The sequence below is a fragment of the Pseudophryne corroboree genome, chromosome 1 (genome assembly GCF_028390025.1).
Source record: "Pseudophryne corroboree isolate aPseCor3 chromosome 1, aPseCor3.hap2, whole genome shotgun sequence".
NCBI lineage: Eukaryota > Metazoa > Chordata > Amphibia > Anura > Myobatrachidae > Pseudophryne > Pseudophryne corroboree.
In genome coordinates this window covers 464,436,743-464,464,354 of record NC_086444.1, presented here as the reverse complement: position 1 = coordinate 464,464,354, position 27,612 = coordinate 464,436,743, and the positions used below count along the sequence as shown (strand labels likewise).

The window sequence follows — 27,612 nt, the reverse complement described above, 5'->3', positions numbered from 1 at the left end:
CATATACTGTATGTTTTACTTGTACTGTTGTTTTTTTCTCTTCTAGTTCAGTTGCAAATAAAAACGTATTTTGGCATTGTGAAAATCTGTGCCCTTTGGCAGTGCAGAATCACCATTACAATGTGTCCGGGCTGATGTGCCCAGCAGCTATGTAGTACACTGATAGAATGACAGAGGAGGAGGTCCTGTAATGGGAGTCACAGAGAGAGGCGTTGTACTGCACTCATTCACATGCTGTATACTGGCTGGGAACGCATCACATAATGATACCGCTGCCTTGTCTACACAGGAGAACTCTGCTCCGCTGATCTGGGGGAATGTCTGCAACTCCTGTGAGTCTGGGATAATACAAGACTGCTCTGGGACATTGTTTTAGGTGGAATTTGTTAAAAGCAGCATAAACTTTAGGTAAGTGACTTTTATGGTAACATGTAAGTGTACACATTCATCTGTAGGTAATGTTGTATAGTGTATTATGTATTACATATAGTGTATTACAATGTAGCAAAAAGTATCTACACGTGTATTATATTACCTGATATGACACTTTGCTGGAAAGAGCCTAAAAAGTTGAATGTGTAAATATAAAAGTAGTTATAATGCCAGAATAGTAGATGTGCATTTTACAGTTTCCATAGAAGCTTATGTAAGTTACAGACTGTAACCTCAGTCTAAGGGGCAATATGTAGCACTGCCACACAACTGCGATATCAGAGACTCACTAGCATTATTTATAATCTAGCTATCCCAAATGTTTTCTCCTGGGGTTAAGAAACAATTTGCTATATATTCTGTTAGTACTTAATCAGTACAGACCGTTCTGTAGCAGTATTAGTACAATAGGATGCTGTACATTGCTGCTGTGGTTCTAGGTAAAATGGGATAAGTATGGGACATTTGCCAAATTCTATCAATCTACATTTATTTCTATAGCAAAAAGGAAGCAAATGGTTTTGCAGTTATTGATCCTACAAACCTATTTGATTCCCTATAGATTGTAAGCTTGCGAGCAGGGCCTTTCTACCTCTATGACTGTTGGTTATTGCCCAATTTTGTTTTATCATTGCGTCCAATTGTAAAGCGCAACGGAAATTGCTGTGCTATATAAGAATAATAATAATAATATGCAATAAATTCAGAATATAGTAATCTGTAATATGTGTAATACAGCATACTGGTACACAAACTGATGTTATTTTTTTTTAAGGATTTCTAAGATATAGGTGAGCTTGCGTTCTATGGCAGTGTATGTGTTTTATCATGTGATGAGCGAGCTACGTTTCCGAATCTCCACATAGTAACATATCACATTCATGATATTTACTGTACAGCTGCTGTAACATGCGTACATCAAAAAACTTACCTTAAGTGTATCGCTCACAAGACATTTTTGTTTACTTGTAGTGTAGTTTTTGGTGTATATGTTTGAATTCCATTTTTAGACAAATAGGATTGCCCTATCCATAATAGCCATGAATAGCATTAACACCCCATATAATATAAATGAACACCCATAAACTAATAGTAAATAATACCCCATATGCTCACTTAAGTTTGCATGATCTAATCCTACACATACTGTATGAGAATAGAGAACACTATAGTCAGAAGAACTCTTAGGGGCAGATGTATCAGTTATCGGATGGCGTTAGCTTTGCATTCCGGAGCTTGGTAAATCTGACAGCTAGAAACTTATGGACACTGCATCAGCTGTTGGAAATGGAGGGACTGCAGCAGTTATTGGGGATATCTGCTGCAGTCCCTTCATGGTACTTTGGGGTTATACTTAATATCTGAGGATATCCTGCAAACATTGGGGCAGATGTATTAAGTCTGGAGAAGTGATAAAGCAGTGATACGTGCAAGGTTATAACGCACCAGCCAATCAGTTACAATATGTAAATTTCCAGTTAGGAGCTGATTGGCTGGTGCATTATCACCTTGCCATTATCACTGCTTTATCACTTCTCCAGGCTTAATACATATGCCCCACTGAATGCTGGGCTGGTGACTGCAGTGGGAAAAGGGGCTGATGCGGGTCACAGCCAGGTAGCACTCGTGTCAGGCTCCCGGCTGCGACCCATGATTTCAGTATAAAAGCAATATTCATTAGATATGCCAAGCAAAGACTTAAGGATTCTTTACTCAAGGTTTAGTTCCCCATATACTGTACCTTATATCACATAAAATGTACCCATTAAAGCAAAGATAAATGAATTAGTTGAAATATGCTGAACTATTTGAAAGCATGTTCTCTGCCACCTTGGGAAAGTGCTTGTATGGGGTGATGTGTGAAATGCTGGTGGAGTGTCATGCCAGTTGCGATTTGTGGCAAGGCAGCAGATTCACAGAGATGTGAATTCCTGTTTGTACATTGCCATTCTGTGGAATGTCATTACGCAGTGCATTTAGAAGGATCAGGGCGGAGGTGACGACAGTTAATTCATACTGCTGTGTATTGTAATTGGGGTGGGACTGGGAACACTAATGGGCAAATTCATCATTGCGGAATGAGGCAAATATTATATGGAACAGTTTTAAAAATGTTATTTTTAAGCAATATGACTGATTCACTGGACCTGTATATACAAAAACCCATCCACATTGCTAAATGATACTATAACAAGGCCTACAACTTGAATATATATCATCTCTTTTGTTCATAGTTGGTATTTGAAATGTCCGTAATTGGAAACCAGCACTGGTGGCACTGCTAAGCATGCACTCATGACCGGTTATTCTCAGAGAACATACAGTACCATTACTGCCTTCTGGCATAGGCAGAGGTGAATAGAAGATATTCAGCTATAAGCCAGAACATTCCATTAATGTACCATACCTACTGTAGAGGCATCTATATATCTAATTAGCTAAGCAATTTTGTGTGTGAGAGCAACTACTCTGCAATGACAACACCAATTTTAATGTGTCATTCCATAGGATGTGTGACAGGTTTGCAATAAGGTCACAGAACTTTGATAAGCGGTCAGGTTGTTGAGGAATAACATGTCAAAGTTGTGATTTTTCCCATAGAAAAAGCATTGAGCGTGCGCTTTTCCCCTTTGAGCGGTAAATTGCAAAGCCCTTGTCAATCGTTTTCTGCTCTAAATTTAGTTTATATAAAGAGTTCTCTCTAACACTTTCAGGATACAGTAACATTTCAGGATACAGTATACTGTCAGGATACAGTAACATTTCGGGATACAGTAACATTTCGGGATACAGTAAACTGTCAGGATACAGTAACATTCCGGGATACAGTATACTGTCAGGATACAGTAACATTTCGGGATACAGTAACATTTCGGGATACAGTAAACTGTCAGGATACAGTAACATTCCGGGATACAGTAAACTTTAGATGAACACATTATAGAACAGACAATAAAACATTTTTGCTCAATTTTGAGCAAAGCGGTTGACTAACCTGTCATTATCCAACAATAATGTATCTAATATGTACTCACCCTGCAAGATTATATAGTAGTTTGGCTATATTACAGTAAAGTGAGAAGGACATGAAAAAAGATCTGCTACAAACCTGCAGAATGACATTTTTATAAGAGCAGACGTGTTGGATACCTGATATTATTTACAGTATAGACTTGTAGTTTGAACTGGTTAGATAGTTATCTGTTCATTGACTGTAGGGTGTTTTAGGACATACAGAAACATTCAAGATATCTGGCTATCTGATATGGCTTTGTAGATTAAAAATAGCTTTAAATAGAAAATATACCCTCATTTATTTCCTATTGTGTTTTTATATAGGCTACAGTTTGGCTTTACTGTTCTATATTCTTGGGACTAAAGGTTTTCCCAGTTTCAGATAACTGAACAACATGGCTAAACTATACTGAGAGACTTTACTGGCACTGTTTCTGACATTCCCCTCATAATAAAATTGTCTGTCAGTAACTGTAGTGTAAAAAATATGAAGGGAATATCAGGCATGAGGGTCAATTCAATTAGCGGCAACGTGCCGTTGCGCATCCCATGATGTTTGTGTGTACACATGTCCATACAGTGTATTACCGCAAGCTAAACAGCAGTCATTTTCCTGCACTCCTTTATGGGGCATGGGGAGAAACTAGCATTGTTACTGATCGTGATGTGCCGTTGAAGTTGAGCCAATTTAATAGTCCCCTAGACTCCAATGCAGAGGTGGATTTAGAACTCACGGGGGCCCTAAGCAAGATACCGATTTAGGGCCCCTCTACCTCGAACAATGAATAGCACTATATTTTCATTCTTGATTTATGCCTCTTACATTATTTGTTGTTTTTCCTCTTTATATTCTATTACAGTATATTACTTTCCCCCTTCACTGATTGTACCATGTCCCCTCACCTCTAACTTCCATTATTACACCACTCAGTTACTGCATTTTAGATCTGTGATCCCCTCACTGAATGTAGCAGGTCCCCATACCACATTTTCGGAGTATTCAGCCAGCCCAGTGCTCCCACATTTTTGACAATGGTCGCAGTCCAGAAATGCCCTCCATACAGCCTTATCGGCGACCTCCCCTGGGACCCACAGGGCCCTAAGCAGCCGCCTTGTCTGCCTTGTGGTAAATCCTCCTCTGCTCCAGTGGAACAGTGCCCCAGTGGCCAGATTGACAGAATTACGGTAGGATACTTGAGGATCTAATTACTGAGCATTGGAGAGAGATAAAGTGGAGAGAGATAACGTACCAGCCAATGAACTCCTAACTGCCATGTTACAGGCTGGGTTTGACAATGACAGAAATTGGTTGGTTGGTACTTTATCTCTCTCCACTTTATCTTTCTCCAAGGTTTAGTACATCTTGGTTTGCTGACTATACCTAACTAGGAATAATTTTTGAATAAAAATGAAACCTTGTTTTTTCATCAAGGAAAGCCTTTGTAAATACTTTATTAATTAAAAAATACTTTTATAATAAGATATTTTTAACCACAGTACTCTAGTATACTAGTGTAAAGGGTGAGGGGTAGTCATAGAATTTTAACCATTGGTGGGAAAACAGTAGCCATGTGAACTTCCACTTGCTGCCTCCATGTTCTTACCTAGGTTCTAATGGCCTGATTCATAGTTGTATGGTATTGCACAGCTGCAGGAGGCATCTGACAACAGCCGCCACCTGATATCATCGTAGAGCGAGTGCTGCGTCCGAAGATGCTGCATAGGATCACCATTGGTGCCCCTGTCACACCACCAAACGACCGCAGCATATCAGTCATGCTGCTGCTTGGGGGGGTCACTCTGTACGAGCTTGCAAGACCTGTTCTGCACATGCACAGACAGACCCCCCTACCCCCCAACATCAGACTTGTATACTAACCTTCGGGTTTTCAGAGATTCTTTTTATGTGTGAATTAATACATTTATCAGGTTCAAGTGTATAGCCAGACTATGTCTAGGCTGACCCCATATATTAGACATGCAATAGGTTGACACTGACAAAAGGTTGACATGGACAAAAGGTCGACCTATGGAAGGTCCACACTGGAAAGGATTGGTAGCTACAAAAGGTCAACAGGTTCAAATTTGCGACATGGCAATGGTCGACACAACTTTTTAAATTCTTTGCATTTTTTACACCTTTTTCATACTTTACCATAAAATTTACTGCAACTGGGAATAGTAATGAGCGAAGCAAGCCATGAAGGAGACGTGGTACACTCATTTGGGTTCCCTGTGCCCTGACAGTGAAAATAACATAAAAAAGGTGTGTCAACCTCTTTTTTGTGTTGACCATTTCCCGCATTGACCTTTTCATGTGTCTACCTTTTGTACTTGTCAACCTTTTCCTGTGTTGACCTTTCATAGGTTGACCTTTTGTCCATGTCGACATTTTGTAAGTGTCAACTTAATGCATGTCCACCATATGGGTCAACCTAATGACTGTCAGCCTAGACATTGTAGTTCTTGTATACCACACTCCCATTTATCATACTTGTCTACTTTTGAAAAAGCATGTAAGGGAGCTTGTAAAAGCAAAACCTTTGCATGCTGCACTGAAGAGAGCATGTACTGCCGACTTCCTGGCTGCTCTTTCCGAGAGAGTAGCCAGCCGGGCAGGAGTGCAGCTCAGGAACGTGTGGTGAGCTAAATGGCTCAGGAGGCACTGGCTATCACCAGAGACAGATTTACATGCAATATATGAGCCAAAGGGTACATCTGGGCGTTATACACAGGTGCAGCAGTACTATAAACTCCTGGAAATTTGGTGAGTTTTGATCAGTGATGTGCGGAAAAGACAGGCACTGCCTCACCTGCCATAGACTTTTTACTCCAGAGTTTTGGCTATAAAATTGATTAGAATAATACAAAGAAGATATTTCAAACATATTCTTTGTATATTTCATATACTTTATACAGTGTAAACTCTGACACAAACATTAGTATGACAGGAAAGGCTCTGCCTCACCTGCCTCACCCCACTGCACGTCACTGGTGCAGTTGAAACTGGGAGCCTTGCTCACTCTTCCAGGCAGCCAGGAGGACAACCACATTTATGGGTACCTCCCAGCTGTTCCGGAAGAGTAGGCAATGCATATGTAATAATGATAGATGTTTTACCATGACTGTGCATTAACAATATGATGCACTCTTTTCTACCATCTTAAAGGACTCCCTCTAACCCTCTAACTCTCTCCCTTTTAGTATACCAGGTTCAAGTAATTCACCACATATCTTTGGCACTCAATGTACTTGAAAGCATTGGCCATTTTCTTGTAGCACATATCACCTTATTCTTCTCCACAGTCAGTGTATCCTCCACGGTGGGCAGAAAGTGACAATGTCATCACTGTGGTGTGAACCAGCCCTGCCACAGGGAGATTGATAAACTCTTCAGGGAGATCACCATTATTTCAGGAAGTCTTTCTGACAATCAGGGAGAGTTGAATAATACCCCTTTTACACCGCCAGCATATAACACAGGATATTGCACATGAACGTGCATAACCCATGTTGCTGGTTGGTGTAAAAGGGCAGAGTTGGAATATTAAGGGTCGAGTGACCCGGTATTCCAGCTCGGGTAGTTTGCGGGGTTGAACACATGTTCAACCCGGCAAACTGTGCAGTGTAAACGGTAGCCGGGTTGCATCGACCCGGCTTCACGTTTACAGAGAATGTACGGGCAGTGCTTGGAGATCATGTGATCTCCAAGCGCCGCCCCCGCTGCATCATCGTCTACGTCACCAACCCGGCAGGCTCCCGGCTGCGACCCACGATCTCGGTATAAAAGAGATATAAGGGTAGTGTGTCGGCAATGCGGGCCTTTCAAAAGTTATTGTGATTCATTAAGTGTACCAGGTGACCCCTCACGGCACTAACCAATATGTGATGGGAATGAAATTAGTGCAGGAAGATCTTATGGTGAGAATTATCTCTCAGAGTACCATAGACAGATATGAGAAGTCTATAACAATGCAAGATAACTTTTCAATGAACAAATAAAGGATCTTTTCTCTGTAAACACATTAGTTAGAAAAATTTTGAAAACTACAAGGAAAAATATATATTTTTGTAGCTACTTAGTGATGTCACACACACACACACACACACACACACACACACTCACACTGTCATACAGTACACACACTATCATCATCATCATCATCATCATCATCACAATGTTCCTCCTCTAAAGGCCAATGGCCCTCATTCAGCATGGATTGCAATTGCAAAATTGCTCCCAGGGGTCTCAAACTCTAGTAGCCTCAAGGGCCACAAAATGAACACTATATTTTTGGCAAGGGGTGCATCTCTATTAAAGTCTGCCCATCCATATATATATATATATATATATATATATATATATATATTTGTATTTTGTCGCCTTTCTGTTCTCCACTTACTCTTATATATGTTTAGATTATAAATATATATACACAGGTTGAGTGTCCCTTATCCAAAATCCCACATTTTTGGGTCCCCTGCTGAGATAATGACATATAAATTATATATTATGTGTATATATAGATATATTATATAGATATAGAATAGAATATACATATATATGTGTCATTATCTCAGTAGGGGAACCAAAAATGTGTGATTTTGAATTTTGGATAAGAGGAATACCCAACCTGTATATATATATATATATATATATATATATCTATTCCCATGGAATTCCGGGCCATATATGATGGTGGGAAGCAGCGGTCCTATAAAGAAAGGAACACTAGTGTATTCACTCCCTATCTTGCTATAGGAGTAGTGACTGTAAGGTCTTAAAGTGGAAAAGACTGTTATTTATTGTGATATACTGAGCACACCTGATTGCTTTTTATATGTTTTATATATACATATATATATATATATATATATATATATAGATATATAATGTATATATATATATATATTCCCTTTTATGATTTTGCTTAGATTTTTGCTCCAGATCACAAATGTTTTATTCATGCTGATGTAGTTTTTTAATTTAAAGTGCAAAAAGTGGCAGTACCAATAATTGCATTGTAAAGATTAAATTGTAGTAATAATTGTACCTAATTACATTATTATAATCATTTTACCTAATTAATTACATGCATTCATGTCATTTGAAACATATAATGCATTGAAGGCTAATGTAAGGGTTTAAGTGAAGGATTAGGCTGGTAAAATAAAATGCTGGTGTCTGGAAGTATGGTTAGACTGGAATTTGCTCCAGAGGAAATAGTTATAGAAAGTCCACCAGGGGAATTCAATATGAAATAGGATAGGTTCCTTGAGAAAAGTCTCAGAGCTATAGGAATCTGTGGGTCATGTTAGGGTTCTCTATCAATAAACACATTATCTCAAGGGCCCATTAAGACAGGCTTGCATGTCTGCACATTGAGAATGAACAGAAAGCAGCACATTTGGTTTTTATTTTAGAATATCATTCAACTCTATTCAGGTTCAGTGTGTCTCTCACATATACTTTTAGTAATAAAATATACTTTAAGCTTTACAATGTTTCTTGAATCCATCTTTAAATAACCCAGATTGGTCAGGTTTTTAGCAGAGGCGTATATAGGATTGATGGAGCCCAGGGCAAATAAGAAAATAGCGCCCCTCTGAAACACAAATTAGGGAAGTGTAAGAGCAACTGAAAACATCAATATAATAGCAATTAATACTATGTGCACACACACTGTTGTGGAATGTCAGTTGTAAGAGAATGACCAGGGGGCTGCAGGATGCCTAGGCCACCACAAACTTCAGGAATTTTGATAGAGTGTAATTAATTAGAAATGCTTGTTTTTACACTCATGTCACCAGTTTACAAATATTAGGCCTTTTAAAAGAAAAATGAGATGGTAGGAGAGATTGGAGGAAGGGGGGTGGGGGCAGAGAGATGGGAGGAAGAGGGAGAGACAGGGGAAACAAAGAGTGCGATGAGAGGAAGAGGGGAGAATGGGGGACAGAGATGGGAAGGTGGGGAGGAGAGATAGAAAAAAATACTGCAACACTAGGCACAGTAGCTAGGGACATGGTGGATGACAGGTCTAGAATACCAGTACACACATAAGAGTGAAAATATTAAATTGCACATAATTAAAACAAGATTGGCCTACACATAAAAAGAGTGCCTATATTTTGAGTCCTGACATGGAATACTAATAAGGGCTATGTATTAATAAACGTGGCACTAAATAAAAATATCCACGCTATGTACTAAAGTTAACACGCAGGGACAGAGGTAGTGTCAAATCCCTCCCAATATCCCCTGCGCCGCTTGCATATGTGCAGAAGGATTCCTGTGTCATAATTATTTTCGGAAGAGCTGTCCTTTACAATTTTCAGCATAATTCTTCATGCATACTGGCGCTAACACAGGTATGCACCCAATAAATGGGATGAGTAGAACATCTAAACTGCCATGCATAGAACATCCCTCCACAGATGTGAAATAGTTCCAGATATAGAATTGCCACAATCAAAAGCCAGTTATCATTACAGGAGTGAAATTAATGTAAAATGTTATTGGCCCATGCAATATTGCAGCTTTTTATAGTGGTCAAATTGTGCCAGTAAAATATTAAAAATAGAAAATAAGCAATTTTAATAGTTTCCATAGTCTCACAAGGATGCGGTGTCTTTCTCCAGTTTCCACAACTTTGTCCTACTGCTTCTACATGCACAATGCTGCCTGCTCTTTGTAATGATTGTCACCCTCTCAGGGGTCTGGATGGACCGTCACAACCACTGAATGGAATGGTTCAAGCTCTGCTCCAGATGTGCACAGTTGTGATTACCCCACTGTGGTGCCCACACCTGAAGACTCTTTATTGGTCACATTTAACTGTCCGTCTACCCATCAAGTCACGCCCCCTTTAATTGCCACATTATGTTAAGGATGGATAATCTCCTTTAAATTACCCACTAGGAGACTGATAGGATATAGAACTGAGAACTTGTTTTAATGTCTACAGCCTCACATTAAATAATTAACTGTATCTTTTTTTTTGCAAATATATTTTTATCATCATTATTTTAACACAGCAGAGGGCCACAAAATTGTAAATGTATTGTTCCAAAGTGTATAACATCCTCCTATAACATCACATTCACCGCGATACCACCCTCTTCCTTTTCCTCTAAAATATTGATTGCTCTAGTGCAGCGGTGGCCAACCCGCGGCTCTTTCATCCGCCGCATGCGGCTCAGTTAGCTCCTGGCCGCAGCTGCTCCCAGCCCGAGACACACGCACGCCTCTCTGGCGGCGGTGTCTCTCTTCAATTGGCGCCGGCCCCTGAGCCAATCAGAGCTTGTGGACCGGCAGCTAAGTCTCCTAATTGGCTGCCGGGCCGCGAGGTTTGATTGGCTGATGGACCGGTGCCTAATTCAAGAGAGACACTGCCGCCGGAGAGTGAGCAGCAGCAGCGCGGGGAGCAGAGCGCGGGAGTTGGTGAGCACTGTGGGGATGTGTATCTGCACTTAGGGCATAGCTGGCACTGGGGGGCATAGCAGGCACTGTGGGGACATGTGTATCTGCACTGGGGGCATAGCTGGCACTGTGGGGGTGTGTGTAGCTGGCACTGTGGGGGCATGTGTAGCTGGCACAGGGGCATAGCTGGCACTGTGGGGACATATGTATCTGCACTGGTGGCATATCTGGCACTGGGGCATATCTGGCACTGGGGGGACATGTGTAGCTGGCACTGGGGGCAAAGCTGGCACTGTAGGGACATATGTATCTGCACTGGAGGCATATCTGGCACTGGGGGCATAGTTGGCACTGTGAGGACATGTGTATCTGGCACTGGGGGCATAGCTGGCACTGGGGGGACATGTGTAGCTGGCACTGGGGGCAAAGCTGGCACTGTAGGGACATATGTATCTGCACTGGAGGCATATCTGGCACTGGGGGCATAGCTGGCACTGTGAGGACATGTGTATCTGGCACTGGGGGCATAGCTGGCACTGTGGGGACATATGTATCTGCATTGGGGGCATATCTGGCACTGGGGTATAGCTGGCACTGTGGCGGCATGTGTATCTGACACTGATGCATAGCTGGCACTGTGGGGACAATGTATCTGCTCTGGGGGCATAGCAGGCACTGTGGGGCATGTGTATCTGGCACTGGTGGCATAGCTGGCACTGTGGGGACATATGTATCTGCATTGGTTGCATATCTGGCACTGGGGCATAGCTGGCACTGTGGGGACATGTGTATCTGGCACTGGGGGCATATCTGGCACTGTGGAGACATGTGTATCTGGCACTGGGGGCATTGCTGGCACTTTGGGGACATATGTATCTGCACTGGGGGCATATCTGGCACTGGGGGCATAGCAGGCACTGTGGGGACATATGTATATGCACTGGGGGCATAGCAGGCACTGTGGGGATATGTATATCTGCACTGGAGACATATATGTATCTGGCACTGTGGGGACATATGTATCTGCACTGGGGGCATAGCAGGCACTGTGGGGATATGTGTATCTGCACTGGAGACATATATGTATCTGGCACTGTGGGGACATATGTATTTGCACTGGGGGCATAGCAGGCACTGTGGGGATATGTGTATCTGCACTGGGGACATATATGTATCTGGCACTGTGGGGACATATGTATCTGCACTGGGGGCATAGCAGGCACTGTGGGGATATGTGTATCTGCACTAGGGACATATATGTATCTGGCACTGTGGGGACATATATGTATCTGGCACTGTGGAGGCACCCATTTTTTGGCGTTTTTATATGTACTATACTGGGGCATTATATGTATGTGGCAATGTACAACACAACGAAAAAACGGGGTTATGATATGAGGTCATACTCCTACAAACGTCATACCGAAAGGTGTGCGCACAAAAATGGGGTGTGGCTTTGTGACAACTCTGTCACGCCCCCCTTTTTGCGTGCACGCCTATGGCGCGCGCATGATAGTGGCTCTTGCTCTTGACTACAGATCTCTTCTGGCTCTTTGCTTCTGACTGGTTGGCCACCCCTGCTCTAGTGTAATGTATGACTTAAATTGACCATGAGATCGAGTGGATATTATGACTGTATTTATTACATGTGGCACCTTTGTGTATATAAAGCAGTTTTCCATTGGACAAAGTGCACACAGCAACTGCACATGGGCAAAAAAAAAAAAAAAAAGTTGAATATTAGAATGAAACCTGATCTCCAGTAGCCCAGGGCTGGTGTAGGATTGTCTTGTTTCATGGTGGAAAACCCGTGACTGTCACAGCACAGCATGGAACACCCCAAATACTACTACTTCTCTACTCATTTATGACATCTCCTTTCTGCACTTGTAAACAGGCACAAGCTTGTCCCACCTATTGGCAACTGCGGTAGTGGTGTAGAGCTCTGGGCACTAGGGTCCCTAGGGTCTAGCATTGTCCCAGAGCCTAGAGCGCATGCGCAGATCTACGGGAAAATGGCGCTGTGGCCAGCAATTTTTCTACTGCGCGTGCGCAAAACACCAGTGATTCCTGCAGCACTGCTGATGCGCCACGGGACTCCAGAGGGTGAGTATCAAAAATAATGAGTGTAGGGTATGCGGTGTGGGCCCTCCTGGACCTCGGGAGTCACGTGTGCTCCGCACACACTGCACCCATTATAAGTACGCCAGTGCATCTATTGCTCTGCTGCTATGGTCTTGGACAGAAATGTCGGCACAATTGCACAACATAAGTACCATACTGAGCGTAAGATAATTTGTGCTTTGTAAATGAGGCCTATTTATTTCCTTCCGGTATCTGTGAAAAAGGGGTGGTCTTTAGTATGCCGACTGACGGGATCCCAGCGCACAGTATACCGGTGCCGGAATCCCGACAGCCGGCATACCGACACTTATTCTCCCTCGTGGGGGTCCACGACCCCCCTGGAGGGAGAATAAAATAGCGTGGCGCGCATCGTGCCCATAGCATGGTGAGCGCAGCGAGCCCACAAGGGGCTCATTTGCGCTCGCCACACTGGGGGTAAGCCGGCGGTCGGGCTCCCGGCGCCGGTATGCTGGTCGCTGGGAGCCCAACCGCCAGCATACCATACTGAACCCGTGAAAAACTCAGCTACAACCACAGTCATCTAATACCTACTGAACACACCATATTATGAGAACTATATTCAGCTTACATTTGGAGCTTTCAAAGATTCTATCCACATACTACAATGTAAGATGATAAGATATAGTGATGAATGAATATCTAGTCTCCGCTTTCCTCTTCAAAATGATGTTTACTGCTCTCATTGTAATCAACTAAAATATTATTCTAAGCGAAAATGTGATGTTAAGTTTGAAGTAGTTTCCATTGAGCAGGCACTGGTCATATGTACTGAGGTTTCCAGTGGTGGTGGGGGAGGGGAATTGTATGTTTGTTTGATTGTGTGTGTCCATATTCTGAACAACTGTACACTAAAGGGTTAAACATGTTTTTAGAAATAGATTGGTGCCATCAGGTAGAGTGTGAATGAGCTAAAATAGTCTACAATAGCACACCTTTTCTCTTTTACCAGAGTTACACAAAGAATAATTAGCACTTTCATTTATATGTCTGTAGGCAAGTTAGTGGAACATAATGACTGCTAGTTAACATTTTTACAACGCATTTAAGTAAATCGAAGACCAGAGAGTTACTGTAACTAAATCTCTACATTCATATACAGTGCAATTCATATGTAATCAAGGCACACACCCCATGATTGTAAAACTATTGTTCTTTGTGAAATCTTGTGCACCTAAATTATCTAATTTTCAAACAGGTAAAGCTATGACAATGATCTGTGGCATTAAACCTAAACAGTGATTTTCTAATCCCACTTGTATGCATTAAATTCCCAGATAGATAGATAGATAGATAGATAGATAGATAGATAGATAGATAGATAGATAGATAGATAGATACAGAGGCGGAACTACCTGCAGTGCAAGCAGTGCTTTGCACTGGGGCCCGCCTCTGTCCAGGGGCCCAAGCATGTAATGAGTCAAACTGACTCATTACATGCCGCTGTGCGCTGCGGGCAACCGCTGCCCGCAGCGCACAGCCGCCCGGAGAGGAGAGGAGCAGCGGCACGGACGGGGGAAGGAGGAGGAGGGAGGTGAAGGAGGGAGCCGCAGCAGCGCTTTGTTACTGGTGGAGGCGCTGCTGCTGCTGCCCCTCTGCTTCACTAAAGGCTGTCTTCCGAGAACAGCCTATAGTGAAGCAGAGGGGCAGCAGCAGCAGCGCCTCCACCAGTAACAAAGCGCTGCTGCGGCTCCCTTCTTCACCTCCGTCCTCCTCCTTCTCTCCAGCCCGGGAATCGTCTGACGCTGCACCGAGGAGCCTGAGCCAGCGGAGAGGGTAAGTATAATTCTCTTTCTTTCTTTCTTTCTTTCTTTCTTTCTTTCTTTCTTTCTCTTTCTTTCTTTGTTGGGACTGCCTGCCGCTATGTGTAAAAATGGGGGACTGCCTGCCGCTATGTGTAAAAATGGGGGACTGCCTGCCGCTATGTGTAAAAATGGGGGACTGCCTGCCGCTATGTGTAAAAATGGGGGACTGCCTGCCGCTATGTGTAAAAAGGGGGGACTGCCTGCCGCTATGTGTAAAAAGGGGGAATCTGCCTGCCGCAATGTGTAAAACTGGGGAATCTGCCTGCCGCAATGTGTAAAAAGGGGGAATCTGCCTGCCGCAATGTGTAAAACTGGGGAATCTGCCTGCCGCAATGTTTAAAAAGGGGAAATCTGCCTGCCACAATGTGTAAAAAGGGGGAATCTGCCTGCCGCAATGTGTAAAAAGGGGGAATCTGCCTGCCGCTATGTGTAAAAAGGGGGAATCTGCCTGCCGCAATGTGTAAAAAGGGGGAATCTGCCTGCCGCAATGTGTAAAAAGAGGGGACTGCCTGCCGCTATGTGTAAAAAGGGGGAATCTGCCTGCCGCAATGTGTAAAAAGGGGGAATCTGCCTGCCGCTATGTGTAAAAAGGGGGAATCTGCCTGCCGCAATGTGTAAAAAGGGGGAATCTGCCTGCCGCAATGTGTAAAAAGGGGGGACTGCCTGCCGCTATGTGTAAAAATGGGGAATCTGCCTGCCGCTATGTGTAAAAAGGGGGAATCTGCCTGCCGTAATGTGTAAAAAGGGGGACGCTGTCTGCCGTAATGTGTAACAAGGGCACGCTGTCTGCCGTAATGTGTACAAAGGGGACGCTGTCTGCCGTTATGTGTAAAAAGTGTACGCTGTCTGCCGTTATGTGTAAAAAGTGTACGCTGTCTGCCGCTATGTGTAACAAGGGCATGCTGTCTGCCGTTATGTGTAAAAAGGGGACGCTGTCTGCCGTTATGTGTAAAAAGTGCACGCTGTCTGCCGTAATGTGTAAAAAGGGGGACGCTGTCTGCCGTAATGTGTAAAAAGGGGGACGCTGTCTGCCGTAATGTGTAAAAAGGGGACGCTGTCTGCCATAATGTGTAAAAAGAGGAATCTGTCCGCTGTAAGGTGTAAAAGGGTCTCTACCTGGTGTAGTGGTGCTACTGTGCGGCATAATTTGAAGAATGGAGACTACTGTGCACCGTTTTATGAATTGGTATTATTTTGTGGCCACACCCCTTCCCCACGAAGCCACGCCACTATGTATTTTTGCGCGCGCCTACGGCGCGCACTGCCCCTATTTTGCATGCAGGGGTGGGGCTCCAATGCCGTTTCTTGCACACAGTGCTAAAATGTCTAGTTACGGCACTGTTGCTAGGTATCCATTTCTCTGGCCCTGAGCAGGTCCCCCTCACCAGATCCTCTCCAGGGGTGAGGGGGTGGACTTGGATGGGATGTGTGGGGGGGGGGGGTGTGGTGTGGGGGGGGCCCAAAGCATTTTGTCGCACCTGGGCCCACCGCTCGCTAGTTCCGCCACTGGATAGATAGATAGATAGATAGATAGATAGATAGATAGATAGATAGATAGATAGATAGATAGATAGATAGATAGATAGATAGATAGTGAAGGGATGACGGCGGCACTCAATCAGACTTCGCAACTGGACTAAATTCCTTTTATTTTGCCAACATGTTTCGGGGATTAAACCCCGTCTGGCCCCGAGGACGGGGTTTAATCCCCGAAACATGTTGGCAAAATAAAAGGAATTTAGTCCAGTTGCGAAGTCTGATTGAGTGCCGCCGTCATCCCTTCACTGTGCATTGTGGAAAGCATATTCCACTAGGAGGGCACCGCAGCAATACAGCAGTTATCCAGGGGAGTGCCGGGATCATTTGTTCGTTAGATAGATAGATAGATAGATAGATAGATAGATAGATAGATAGATAGATAGATAGAAGTGTGTGTGTGTGTGTGTGTGTGTGTGTGTGTGTGTGTGTGTGTGTGTGTGTGTGTGTGTGTGTGTGTGTGTGTGCGTGCGCGTGTCTATGTAATTATTTGATTTTAGTCTGGAAATAAAAGTCAAATAATCAGTATTTGCAACTAATTACTTGACTTTTACTTTAAACAGCTCTGACAGCTCCAAAAACATTTTTTGGGTGTTTGTTTTGTTTTTGCTTTGTTACAAAATGATTGAAATGTTTCCTGGATTGGCTGGAAAGCTGTAGATAGGTAGATGCTGGGATGCATGCATTCAGCGTAACCAGAATTGTTCATTTGCCTGATGGTGTCGCTTTAGTCTCATACCAGAAGAGCCATTTTATACTTTAGCTCCTGTAGTCACCTGAATATAGTCTTTTGCTGTTCACAAGTCATCTAGCTCCAAACATCGTTAATGAATATTAAGAAATAAAGAAAAAGGGGAAGACCTGTTTCAATCTCTAGCTTTTTAAACTGCTAAAGTTCTATAACTCCAATTGTGTGATATTGGTGGAGATTAATGATGGAGAAAATGGGCTTAATGATTGGAAGATGAGGGGTTAATGAATGAAGGGTGCCAGGTTATTGATGGCAAAAATTGGTTTCATGATTGATGCAGGATAATGGGCTTATGGTGAATGAAGAAGTATTAATTATTTTATTTTATTTATTTATTTATGTATACAGGTTGAGTATCCCATATCCAAATATTCCGAAATACGGAATATTCAGAAATACGGACTTTTTTGAGTGAGAGTGAGATAGTGAAACCTTTGTTTTTTGATGACTCAATGTACACAAACTTTGTTTAATACACAAAGTTATTAAAAATATTGTATTAAATGACCTTCAGGCTGTGTTTATAAGGCGTATATGAAACATAAATGAATTGTGTGAGTGTAGACACACTTTGTTTAATGTACAAAGTTATAAAAAAATATTGGCTAAAATGACCTTCAGGCTGTGTGTATAAGGTGTATATGAAACATAAATGCATTCTGTGCTTAGATTTAGGTCCCATCACCACGATATCTCATTATGGTATGCAATTATTCCAAAATACGGAAAAATCCCATATCCAAAATACCTCTGGTCCCAAGCATTTTGGATAAGGGAGACTCAACCTGTATAAAGAAACAACAGAAATGTGCTACACATACCTACACTAGCGCCATGTTTGTGTTGTCACAAAGCAGAACACCAGTTATAAACCATGTAAATATAGGGAGAGCTCCGGTCCAGAGAGTTTTCTGGTCAGAACGAGGTCTGTTCCCCCAGCACTTGCTGACCACTGTGCCACCCACATTGTTGTTTAGTGATGCAGAATTTATCTACAGAATATGTCCGTAATTTTTAAGATTTTGAGATTAATTACTACACAAAAAAAAACCTAATAATGAACCAATTTTCTTTGCTGCTTTTATCTTACAGGAATTTAGTTTCATTTACTGTGGAATACAAGATGCAAGGCACACTTCAACCAGCAGTGCACCCCAAAGAGAAGTATCAGAAGATGTGGATACAGTGCCCTCTTGTGGATTGCATATAAATTACACCATAGAAGGTCACATTCTCTTCCTCATTTGAAAACATGGCTGCAGACTCATTAACTTCAACAAGACTGATCTTCCAAGAAAATCAGAAATGTGACAGCACAATAAAACTTCACTATAACTACACAGGGAAATCCCTGAAATGCAATGGCAACCAGATGGACAACACCACTGTGCTGTTCCTTATCATATGCAGCTTTATAGTACTGGAAAACCTGATGGTTCTGATTGCTATATGGAAAAATAACCGATTTCACAATAGGATGTACTTTTTTATTGCCAACCTTGCACTGTGTGACTTGTTAGCTGGCATAGCTTATATAGTAAATATCCTTATGTCTGGAGCTAATACCTGCAATATCTCATTGACTGCCTGGTTTGTCAGGGAGGGCAGTATGTTCGTCGCCCTTGGTGCATCAACATTCAGCTTGTTGGCCATTGCTATTGAAAGACATTTGACAATGATAAAAATGAGGCCTTATGATGCCAACAAGAAATATCGTGTATTTCTGCTTATCGGAACATGTTGGCTTATTTCTTTCTCATTAGGTGCCTTGCCAATCCTTGGCTGGAACTGCCTTAACAACTTGGACGACTGCTCCACTGTGTTACCGTTGTATTCCAAAAAGTATGTTGGATTTTGCATCAGCATTTTCATAGTAATCTTGATTGCAATAGTCATCCTGTATGCACGGATCTATATTTTGGTGAAGTCCAGCAGCCAAAGAGTCACAAACCACAACAATTCCGAGAGGTCGATGGCTCTGCTCAGGACAGTCGTCATTGTCGTTGGCGTTTTTATTGCTTGCTGGTCCCCTGTGTTTATTCTTCTCTTGATTGATGTTGCTTGCAAAGTAAAGGAGTGCATGATATTATATAAAGCACAATGGTTTATTGCTCTGGCTGTTCTCAATTCAGCTTTGAATCCTCTCATCTACACTCTGGCCAGCAAGGAGATGCGTCGGGCTTTCTTCCGCCTCGTGTGTGGCTGCTTGGCCAAGTCCAGTGCCTCAAGGTCTCTGCCAATTCAACCAACGCCTGATCAGAGCAGGAGCAAATCCAGCAGTAGCAGCAATTCTCCTAAACATAAGGGATTTATAAAAACTCATTTACATTTAAGTAAGGAGGACAAAAGTGAATCTTCGTTTCATAACGGAAATATAAAATGACTTAATCTGAATCTGAGAAAAAAAAAAAACACTGTATTTTTTTTACAGTCCTTATGGCACTTAAATTATGATAATTGAGTGGATAGTACAATAAATTGTACATCTATATTTAAGGCATGAATTTCAACATTTTCTGAAGTACTGTAGCTCAGGAAATATATTGCATGTTCCAATCAGTTACCCTTTATACTCTTGCTTGCAGAACTTTCTGTATGTTGTCTTTACTATTCAATACAAATTCTATTTATATTTCTGTCGACCATAGCCAATTAAAAATAATCTTTTTTATGTTGTGGTCATATTTGCTTTGAAGATATTTCGTTTTAAATAACGAATTACTTGTTTTTTGTATGTTATGTGATGTATGTCTTTTTAAAACCACTAAAATACTCTTTATGCCATCAGAAATAACTAAATAAAAAGGATATTAATGTGCATGTGGAGGACAAAAAAACTTATATATAATGGATTGATCTATGTTTATTCTTTTATGTTGCTTTATGAATTTCCTGATTTTGAACCATGTACCTCAGTCTTTATTATTTCCAGAATAGATTTACTAAGTAGTTTTGACTGTGAAATTTAAAATGGCAATAATACTAAATGCAAAACCAGAAGTGTTTTGCAGGCAACTTCATTGCCGTTTTAAATTTCAGTGGAAAAATTGCTGAGACTCGTCAGCTTGCAAAAGCCACCGCTTAAAGAGTCTAGCCCTTCATGTCTTAAGTGGGGTACTCACGGAGCGATCGCTGCTTAAAATCTAAGCAATCTGACTGGATTGCTTAGATTTTAAGCAGTGATCACTCCGTGTGTACCCCTCACAGCGATAGCGATGCGCAGCCCCGCGCATCGCTATCGCTGGTGCTAGATTGGCCTGCATGCAGGCCAATCTAGCGGGTCGCTCACTTCACCCGCTGGGTGAAATGAGCGCTGCTCCCCCCGTATGCCCAGCACACATTGCGCTGAGCTGAGCGGGGGGAGAGACGTGTGCTGACATCTCTCCCTAGATCTGCCCGTGAATACGGGCCTTTATGGGGTTATTCCGAGTTGATCGCTCGCTAGCTACTTTTTGCAGCGCTGTGATCAGATAGTCGCCGCCTATAGGGGAGTGTATTTTCGCTTTGCAAGTGTGTGAACGCCTGTGCAGCCGAGCTCTGCAAAAACATTTTGTGCAGTTTCTGAGTAGGTCTGAATTTACTCATCCCTTGCGATCACTTCAGCCTGTCTGGTCCTGGAATTGACGTCAGACACCCGCCCTGCAAACGCTTGGACACGCTTGCGTTTTCCCAAACACTCCCAGAAAACGGTCAGTTGACACCCACAAACGCCCTCTTCCTGTCAATCTCCTTGCGATCGGCCGTGCAAATGGATTCTTCATTAAATCCATTGCTCAGCAACGATCCGCTTTGTACCCGTATGACACGCCTGCGCATTGCGGTACATATGCATGTGCAGTAGTGACCTGATCGCTGCGCTGCGAAAAATGGCAACGTGCGAACAGGTCAGAATGACCCCCTTAATCTCAGACCAAAGCTGGATCCAACGGGGCCCTAGGCAATATACCTTTTTGGGCCCCCTTTTCAAACAAAGCAACACTACAATGGTTTAGAGTAATACGGTCACTTCAGTGCCCACTGGGCCCCAGTCAGAAATTTAGGTTGTCTAATCCAGTGGTTCTCAACCTCGGTCTTCAAGTACCCCCAACAGTTCATGTTTTCCAGGTCACCTAGCAGTTGAACAGGTGTATTCATTACTCACTGACACATTATAAAGGACCCACAGGTGGTGCAAATTATTTCACTTGCAATCCTGTGAGGTGACCTGGAAAACATGAACTGTTGGGGATACTTGGGGACCGAGGTTGAGAACCACTGGTCAAATGGATGATCCAGCTAAGTCTCAGATATCCATGGTAACATTCTCTTGGTGTGCTTCATAGAGAAGCATGCATTTTTTAAGCCTCAGTTTTTTATTTTCTGCTTCATATAAGTATAATTAGATAGAATTAGCCACCTTGACACAACATGTAAGATAGAGGGCTTTCTATCCTCAATTTACTAAGACATTCCTATTTTTTAACTGAACACTTTAACATAGAACGATTAGTACAGGTTGAGTATCCCATATCCACATATTCCGAAATTCGGAATATTCCAAAATACGGAATTTTTTGAGTGAGACTGAGATAGTGAAACCTTTGTTTTCTGATTGCTCAATGTTCACAAAGTTATTAAAAATATTGTATTAAATGACCTATAGGCTGTGTGTATAAGGTACATATGAAACATAAATGAATTGTGTGTATGTACACAAACTTTGTTTAATGCACAGTTATTAAAAATATTAGCTAAAATTACCATTGGGCTGTGTGTATAAGGTGTATATGAAACATAAATGCATTCTGTTCTTAGACTTAGGTCCCATCACCATGATATCTCATTATGGTATGCAATTATTCCAAAATACGGAAAAATCCGATATCCAAATTACTTCTGGTCCCAAGCATTTTGGATAAGGGATACTCAACCTGTATTATTGTTTGATCCATCTACAAAATATAATTTGTAGCAAAAGAGCTCCATAGCTGTTTCTCTACATTTGTCCTAAATAATCTGTGTTAGAACTGGGAAGGGTGAAATGATATTACTTGATAATTCTAGTTTCCACTTTTGTGACAGCCACAATGGGCCAAACAAATTGTAAGGCTCAATTTACTGTATATTTCTATCCCATGTATAAGCACTACAAAAGTTCACCAATTATTTGTCAGTTATTTGAGCTTATTCTACCACTGACAACTGCATGAAGGCAGTGCACAGCTGAAACAGTTCTTTTTGCCGAGTATAGCTTGCGGCTATTCCCAAGGCCGTGCATCACCACTCGGGCGATGCAGAGCTGTACACATTAGACCTGCATCTCCACTTGCCACTGGGCAGGCTTTATTGGTTGTAACTGGTCGTCTCCACTTAGACAATGTTTGTGTAGGTGGAACTGCGGGTTCTGAATGTTTGAGTGTATGAGTAAATACGCCTGTGTTCTCAGATACATCATTATCACCTAGGATTGAGCTGGGGCAAGTGTGCACTGATAATCATGATAGCTATGTGACCAAGCATACAGGTAGGAGTAGTGCGGCTGCAGAGATACATACAGCGAATGTATGCATTCAGTTCATGCAATGCGGGAATAACGGGCCCATTTACATTCGGTTCTGCCTCTATGCCCATGTAGCATAAGCAGGGCTGCCAACAGAAATTGTAGGTCCTGGGACTTACAAAATAGGCAGGGTCCCCCGCCGCTGCCGTGACAAGAATATTTGTTGCCTGTGAGGTTAATGCGGGTGGTGACAAACTGCCTTTGCTTCTAGATATATGAAACCTGGCAGGCATCAGAGCGCTTACTGTGTGTGTATGCAGGTCCTGGGCACAGTTTAGGCAGCATGTGTGTGAGGAAGTCCCCGGGCTCCGGCAGCAGCAGCTCTGAATCTGAGATGGGGTGGGGCACGGCAGTTTGTACATAGGAGGATGCCGAGGAGAGGATGCCAGCACCCAGCCGCAGCACTGCAGACCATGTAGAAGAGCAGCTGCACTTCTATAGCCCGCAGCCAGCACATCTCACTGCAAAACCAGGGGCCGACTATAGGCAGCAATAGGGCTGCCAGCACTGGCAAAATAGATAGGGCCAGGAGCAGGCACCCCTCTCTGTCCAGGGCCCACCCCTGATGGCGTTCCGGAGAAGAAGTGCCAGTAATGTTTAGATTCCTCTCAACTTGCTCATTATTTTTGTTGTATAAAGCACATTCCTTTAGTGTATATTTACTACTTATGAGATACAGGGGTCTATTCATGAAGCAGTGAGAAGAGTGGAGAAAAGGACCAGTGGAGAAGTTGCCCATGGCAGCCAATCAGCTTTGCAGGAAGTCTGTTTCGAGTACAGTCTACAAAATGTAAGGGTGATGCTGATTGGTTGCCATAGGCAAATTCTCCTCTGGTCTGTTTCTCCACTGTTTTCACTGCTTCATGAATAGACCCCTAAAGGAACAGTCTCTTGTATTACTGTATAAGGTGCTATATCTGGCCTATAATATGTAACAGGCAGATTAATCTTAAATGTTGCACATCATTTGGAGACTGCAATGTTTGAAGCAACACTTTGCTGTACAATTTCTTTTTTATTATGTGGTTTACATTGTTTTCAGTTATGGGTGTCTTCCAAGGCTGTTCCATGTGGCTGTGCTGCCCTGTAGATCCATGTTCTCTGCTAGACAATAACATTGTTTGCAGATTTCATAACAGATTTGCAGTGAACAAGTGAAATTTTGAGCACAAATTACTATTATTTTTTTTGCCATCATTTAAAGAAGGTCAGTAGTCTTACGAAACAGCCTATTGATTATTTCATGCTAAAGCCTACAACTAGTGTTATATCAATAGATGATTATATTGCTTTATATGTAAATAAAATATTTTTTACAAAATAAAAGCTATTCTGTTTTTGACATATTTTATATTATCTACGCTTATATTTCAATACTGTGGAGCTTACGTAGGTTCTGTTACAATGGTTTTGTTACACAAGTTCTTTGACTACTGGGGGTAATTCAGAGTTGATCCCAGCAGCAAATTGTTAGCAGTTGGGAAAAACCGTTTGGGGGCGGAGGTATCGGATATAACATTTGCAGAGAGAGTTAGATTTGGGTGGGTTATTTTGTTTCTGTGCAGGGTAAATACTGGCTGCTTTATTTTTACACTGCAATTTAGATTTCAGTTTGAGCACACCGCACCCAAATCTAACTCTCTCTGCAAATGTTATATCTGCCTCCCCAGCAGTGCACATGGGGGGTAATTCCAAGTTGATCGCAGCAGGATTTTTGTTAGCAATTGGGCAAACCCATGTGCACTGCAGGGAGGCAGATATAACATGTGCAGAGAGAGTTAGATTTGGGTGGGGTGTGTTCAATCTGCAATCTAATTTGCAGTGTAAAAATAAAGCAGCCAGTATTTACCCTGCACAGAAACATAATAACCCACCCAAATCTAACTCTTTCTGCACATGTTATATCTGCCTCCCCTGCAGTGCACATGGTTTTGCCCAATTGCTAAAAAAAAATCCTGCTGTGATCAACTTGGCATTATCCCCATGGTTTTTCCCAACTGCTAACAAATTTGATGCTGCGATCAACTCTGAATTAGGCCCATTGTACTGTAAGTTTAGTGTATGTGTTATTCTTGCTGTTATTTTACTAATACAGTTTAGAAATCAAAGCCAATCTGTAGTTGCTGTAATCAATACAGCCATCAGCGCTATTATCTTCTGACTGCACTATATAGCCAAAGTGATAGCGGAAGAAATCTGGCAGCTTTGTCACAGAACAGCCAGATCTCGTCCCGTTCCACCAAATTGCCCACTACAAGTGCCACCACATTGGCCACTTCAGATGCCACCTACAGGTGACATCAAATTGCCTACTGATTAGAATCCCGCTGTTTGTGGCCAGAGCTTCCTGTAAGTGTACTATTAAAAACATTGAGAGTGAAATGTCAGATAACACAAGAAGTTACTATAACATGGGAGTATGTGGTATCTAATTGTTTGTACTCTTATTCATTTTATGAAACATCTGGACTGTTGGTACAGCTTTGCATACAAAAAATCCCTACATTTCATGTTGCCTTTGTAAAACATGAAACATGTCAATTATTGACTTTTCAAATATCTATTCAAGTAAACAAGTAGCCATTAAGGGGAAAGTTCAACTGCCAGCGAAGGGAGCAAATTGTCGTTGCCTCGGTGTATAAATATCTTGCACCCTTTGGCTGTCCGATTTGCACCTTTGGACCCCAATTTACATTTATGGGGTAGTGAACACCTTTGTTCAAGATCCTGCTGCTGTAAAGTGTGGCAGGTATCGCACAAATTTGGCTGGGCAAGATCATCGCTGGCAATTGAATCTCCCCCAAGGTCTCTCTCTCGTAGCTGGCAATTGAATCTCCCCCAAGGTCTCTCTCTCCACACACACACACACACACACACACACACACACACACACACACACACACACACACACACACACACACACACCATGTCTAGGATTCTCTTTAATATATTGCTTAAATACTCTGTTAAGGAGCCCATACATGCTGTTATTCTGATAGTCAATTAGTTTTGGTTTTTTTTTACAGATTTTAACGTGAATGCACCACATACAATTGCTAATACTGCTCATCTCCTGATCAGTATCTATGATACTTCATATATCAATTGCAAATGCAGGGAAATTATTTGCATGCTGTCAACATACGTACAACCACAATGCATATGGCTATGTGAGGCTAATTTGTAAAAAGAACCAAGTTTACTCTTGTATAAAAAGTTTGAAAGAAAAGTCATTTTAAAATCACACATCAATTTGTCCACTTGTCAGATATTTGGGAATCTTCATAAATCTCTCTGCACACTATTATTTAAAAAAAAAAAAAAAAAAAAATGATTACGTCTATTCCACCTTTCTAATATACAAAGTTACAGAGAACTAACATTTCTATACAGCCGCCTAAATACTGAATGAGGTATTTAGCTCTGACCCAAAGAATTGGACACGCCTGGGCAGGTCCGGTGGTAGGGTGTTTGGCGCCCCCCCTGCAAACTATAAATTTGCGCACTCCCATACTTTACAAAGGGACAGTTCACGTTGAAAAGGGATGTGGTCTCACAAGGAAGGGGCATAGCCACACAATTCTACCTCCATTTAAAACGCCCCCAGTAGTGGCGCTGTTTACACATAACACCGCAGTTGTAGGGGTGGTATTTGATATGCCGGGTGTTGGGATCCCAACGCTCAGTATACCGGTGCCAAAATCCCAACAGCCGGCATATCGACAACTTTTCTCCCTCTTGGGGGGGTCTAGGACCCCCCTGGATGGAGAATAAATAGCGTGACAGCGTGCCACTGTGCCCACAGCATGGCGAGCACAGCGAGCCCACAAGGGGCTCTTTTACGCTCGCCCCACTACTGATATGCCGGCGGTTGGGATCCCGGCATAACATACTACACCCAGTTGTAGCGTCGCTTACACATAACGACCCCAGTAGTAGCGCAGCTTACACGTAACGGACCAGTAGTAGCGCAGCTTACACATAATGCCCCAGTAGTAGCGCAGCTTATATGTAACACCCCATTAGTAGCACAGCTTACACGTAACGCCCCCAGTAGTAGCGCAGCTTATATGTAATGCCCCAGTAGTAGCGCAGCTTATATGTAATGCCCCCAGTAGTAGCACAGCTTGCACATAATGCCCCAGTAGTAGCGCAGCTTACACATAACGCCCAAGTAGTAGCGCAGCTTACATGTAGCACCCCAGTAGTAGTGCAGCTTACACATAACGCCCCAGTAGTAGAACAGCTTATATGTAACACCCCATTAGTAGCCTAGCTTACACGTAACGCCCCAGTAGTAGCGCAGCTTATATGTAATGCCCCAGTAGTAGCGCAGCTTATATGTAACGCCCCAGTAGTAGAGCAGCTTACACATAACGCTCCAGTAGTAGCGCAACTTACATATAACGCCCCAGTAGTAACGCAGCTTACACATAATAAACCCAGTAGTAGCGCAGCTTACACATAGCGACCCCAGTATTAGCGCCGCTTACATATAATGACCCCAGTTGTAGCGCCACTTACACATAATAAACCCAGTAGTAGCCCCGCTTACACATAGTAAACCCAGTAGTAGCGCCGCTTACACATAACACCCCAGTAGTAGCGCAGCTTACACGTAACACCCCAGTAGTAGCGCAGCCTACACGTAACACCCCAGTAGAAGCGCAGCTTACATATAACGCCCCAGTAGTAGCGCAGCTTATACATAACGCCCCCAGTAGTAGCGCAGCTTACACGTAATGGCCCAGTAGTAGTGAAGCTCATGCATAACGCCGCAGTAATAGCGCAGCTTACACGTAACGCCCCAGTAGTAGCGCAGCTTACATGTAACGTCCCCAATAGTAGCATAGCTTACATGTAATGGCCCAGTAGTAGCGCAGCTTACACGTAACCCCCCGGTAGTAGCGCAGCTTACACGTAACGCCCCAGTAGTAGTGCAGCTTACATGTAACGCCCCAGTAGTAGCGCA

General features: G+C 42.7%; 1 protein-coding gene across 1 annotated transcript; it reads left to right on the top strand.

Moving 5' to 3' along the window:
• The first annotated feature begins 248 nt into the window (after positions 1–248).
• Positions 249–20,218, top strand: S1PR3 (sphingosine-1-phosphate receptor 3). Its single transcript, XM_063914503.1, has 2 exons — positions 249–408; positions 18,194–20,218. The coding sequence occupies exon 2, from the start codon at positions 18,354–18,356 to the stop codon at positions 19,482–19,484; it is 1,131 nt and encodes a 376-aa protein (XP_063770573.1). The 5' UTR covers positions 249–408; positions 18,194–18,353; the 3' UTR covers positions 19,485–20,218.
• The last annotated feature ends 7,394 nt before the right edge of the window (positions 20,219–27,612 follow it).

Excerpts from the sequence above, each read along its gene's own strand:
- S1PR3 (XM_063914503.1), top strand. The coding sequence starts at position 18,354 with ATGGCTGCAGACTCATTAACTTCAACAAGACTGATCTTCCAAGAAAAT.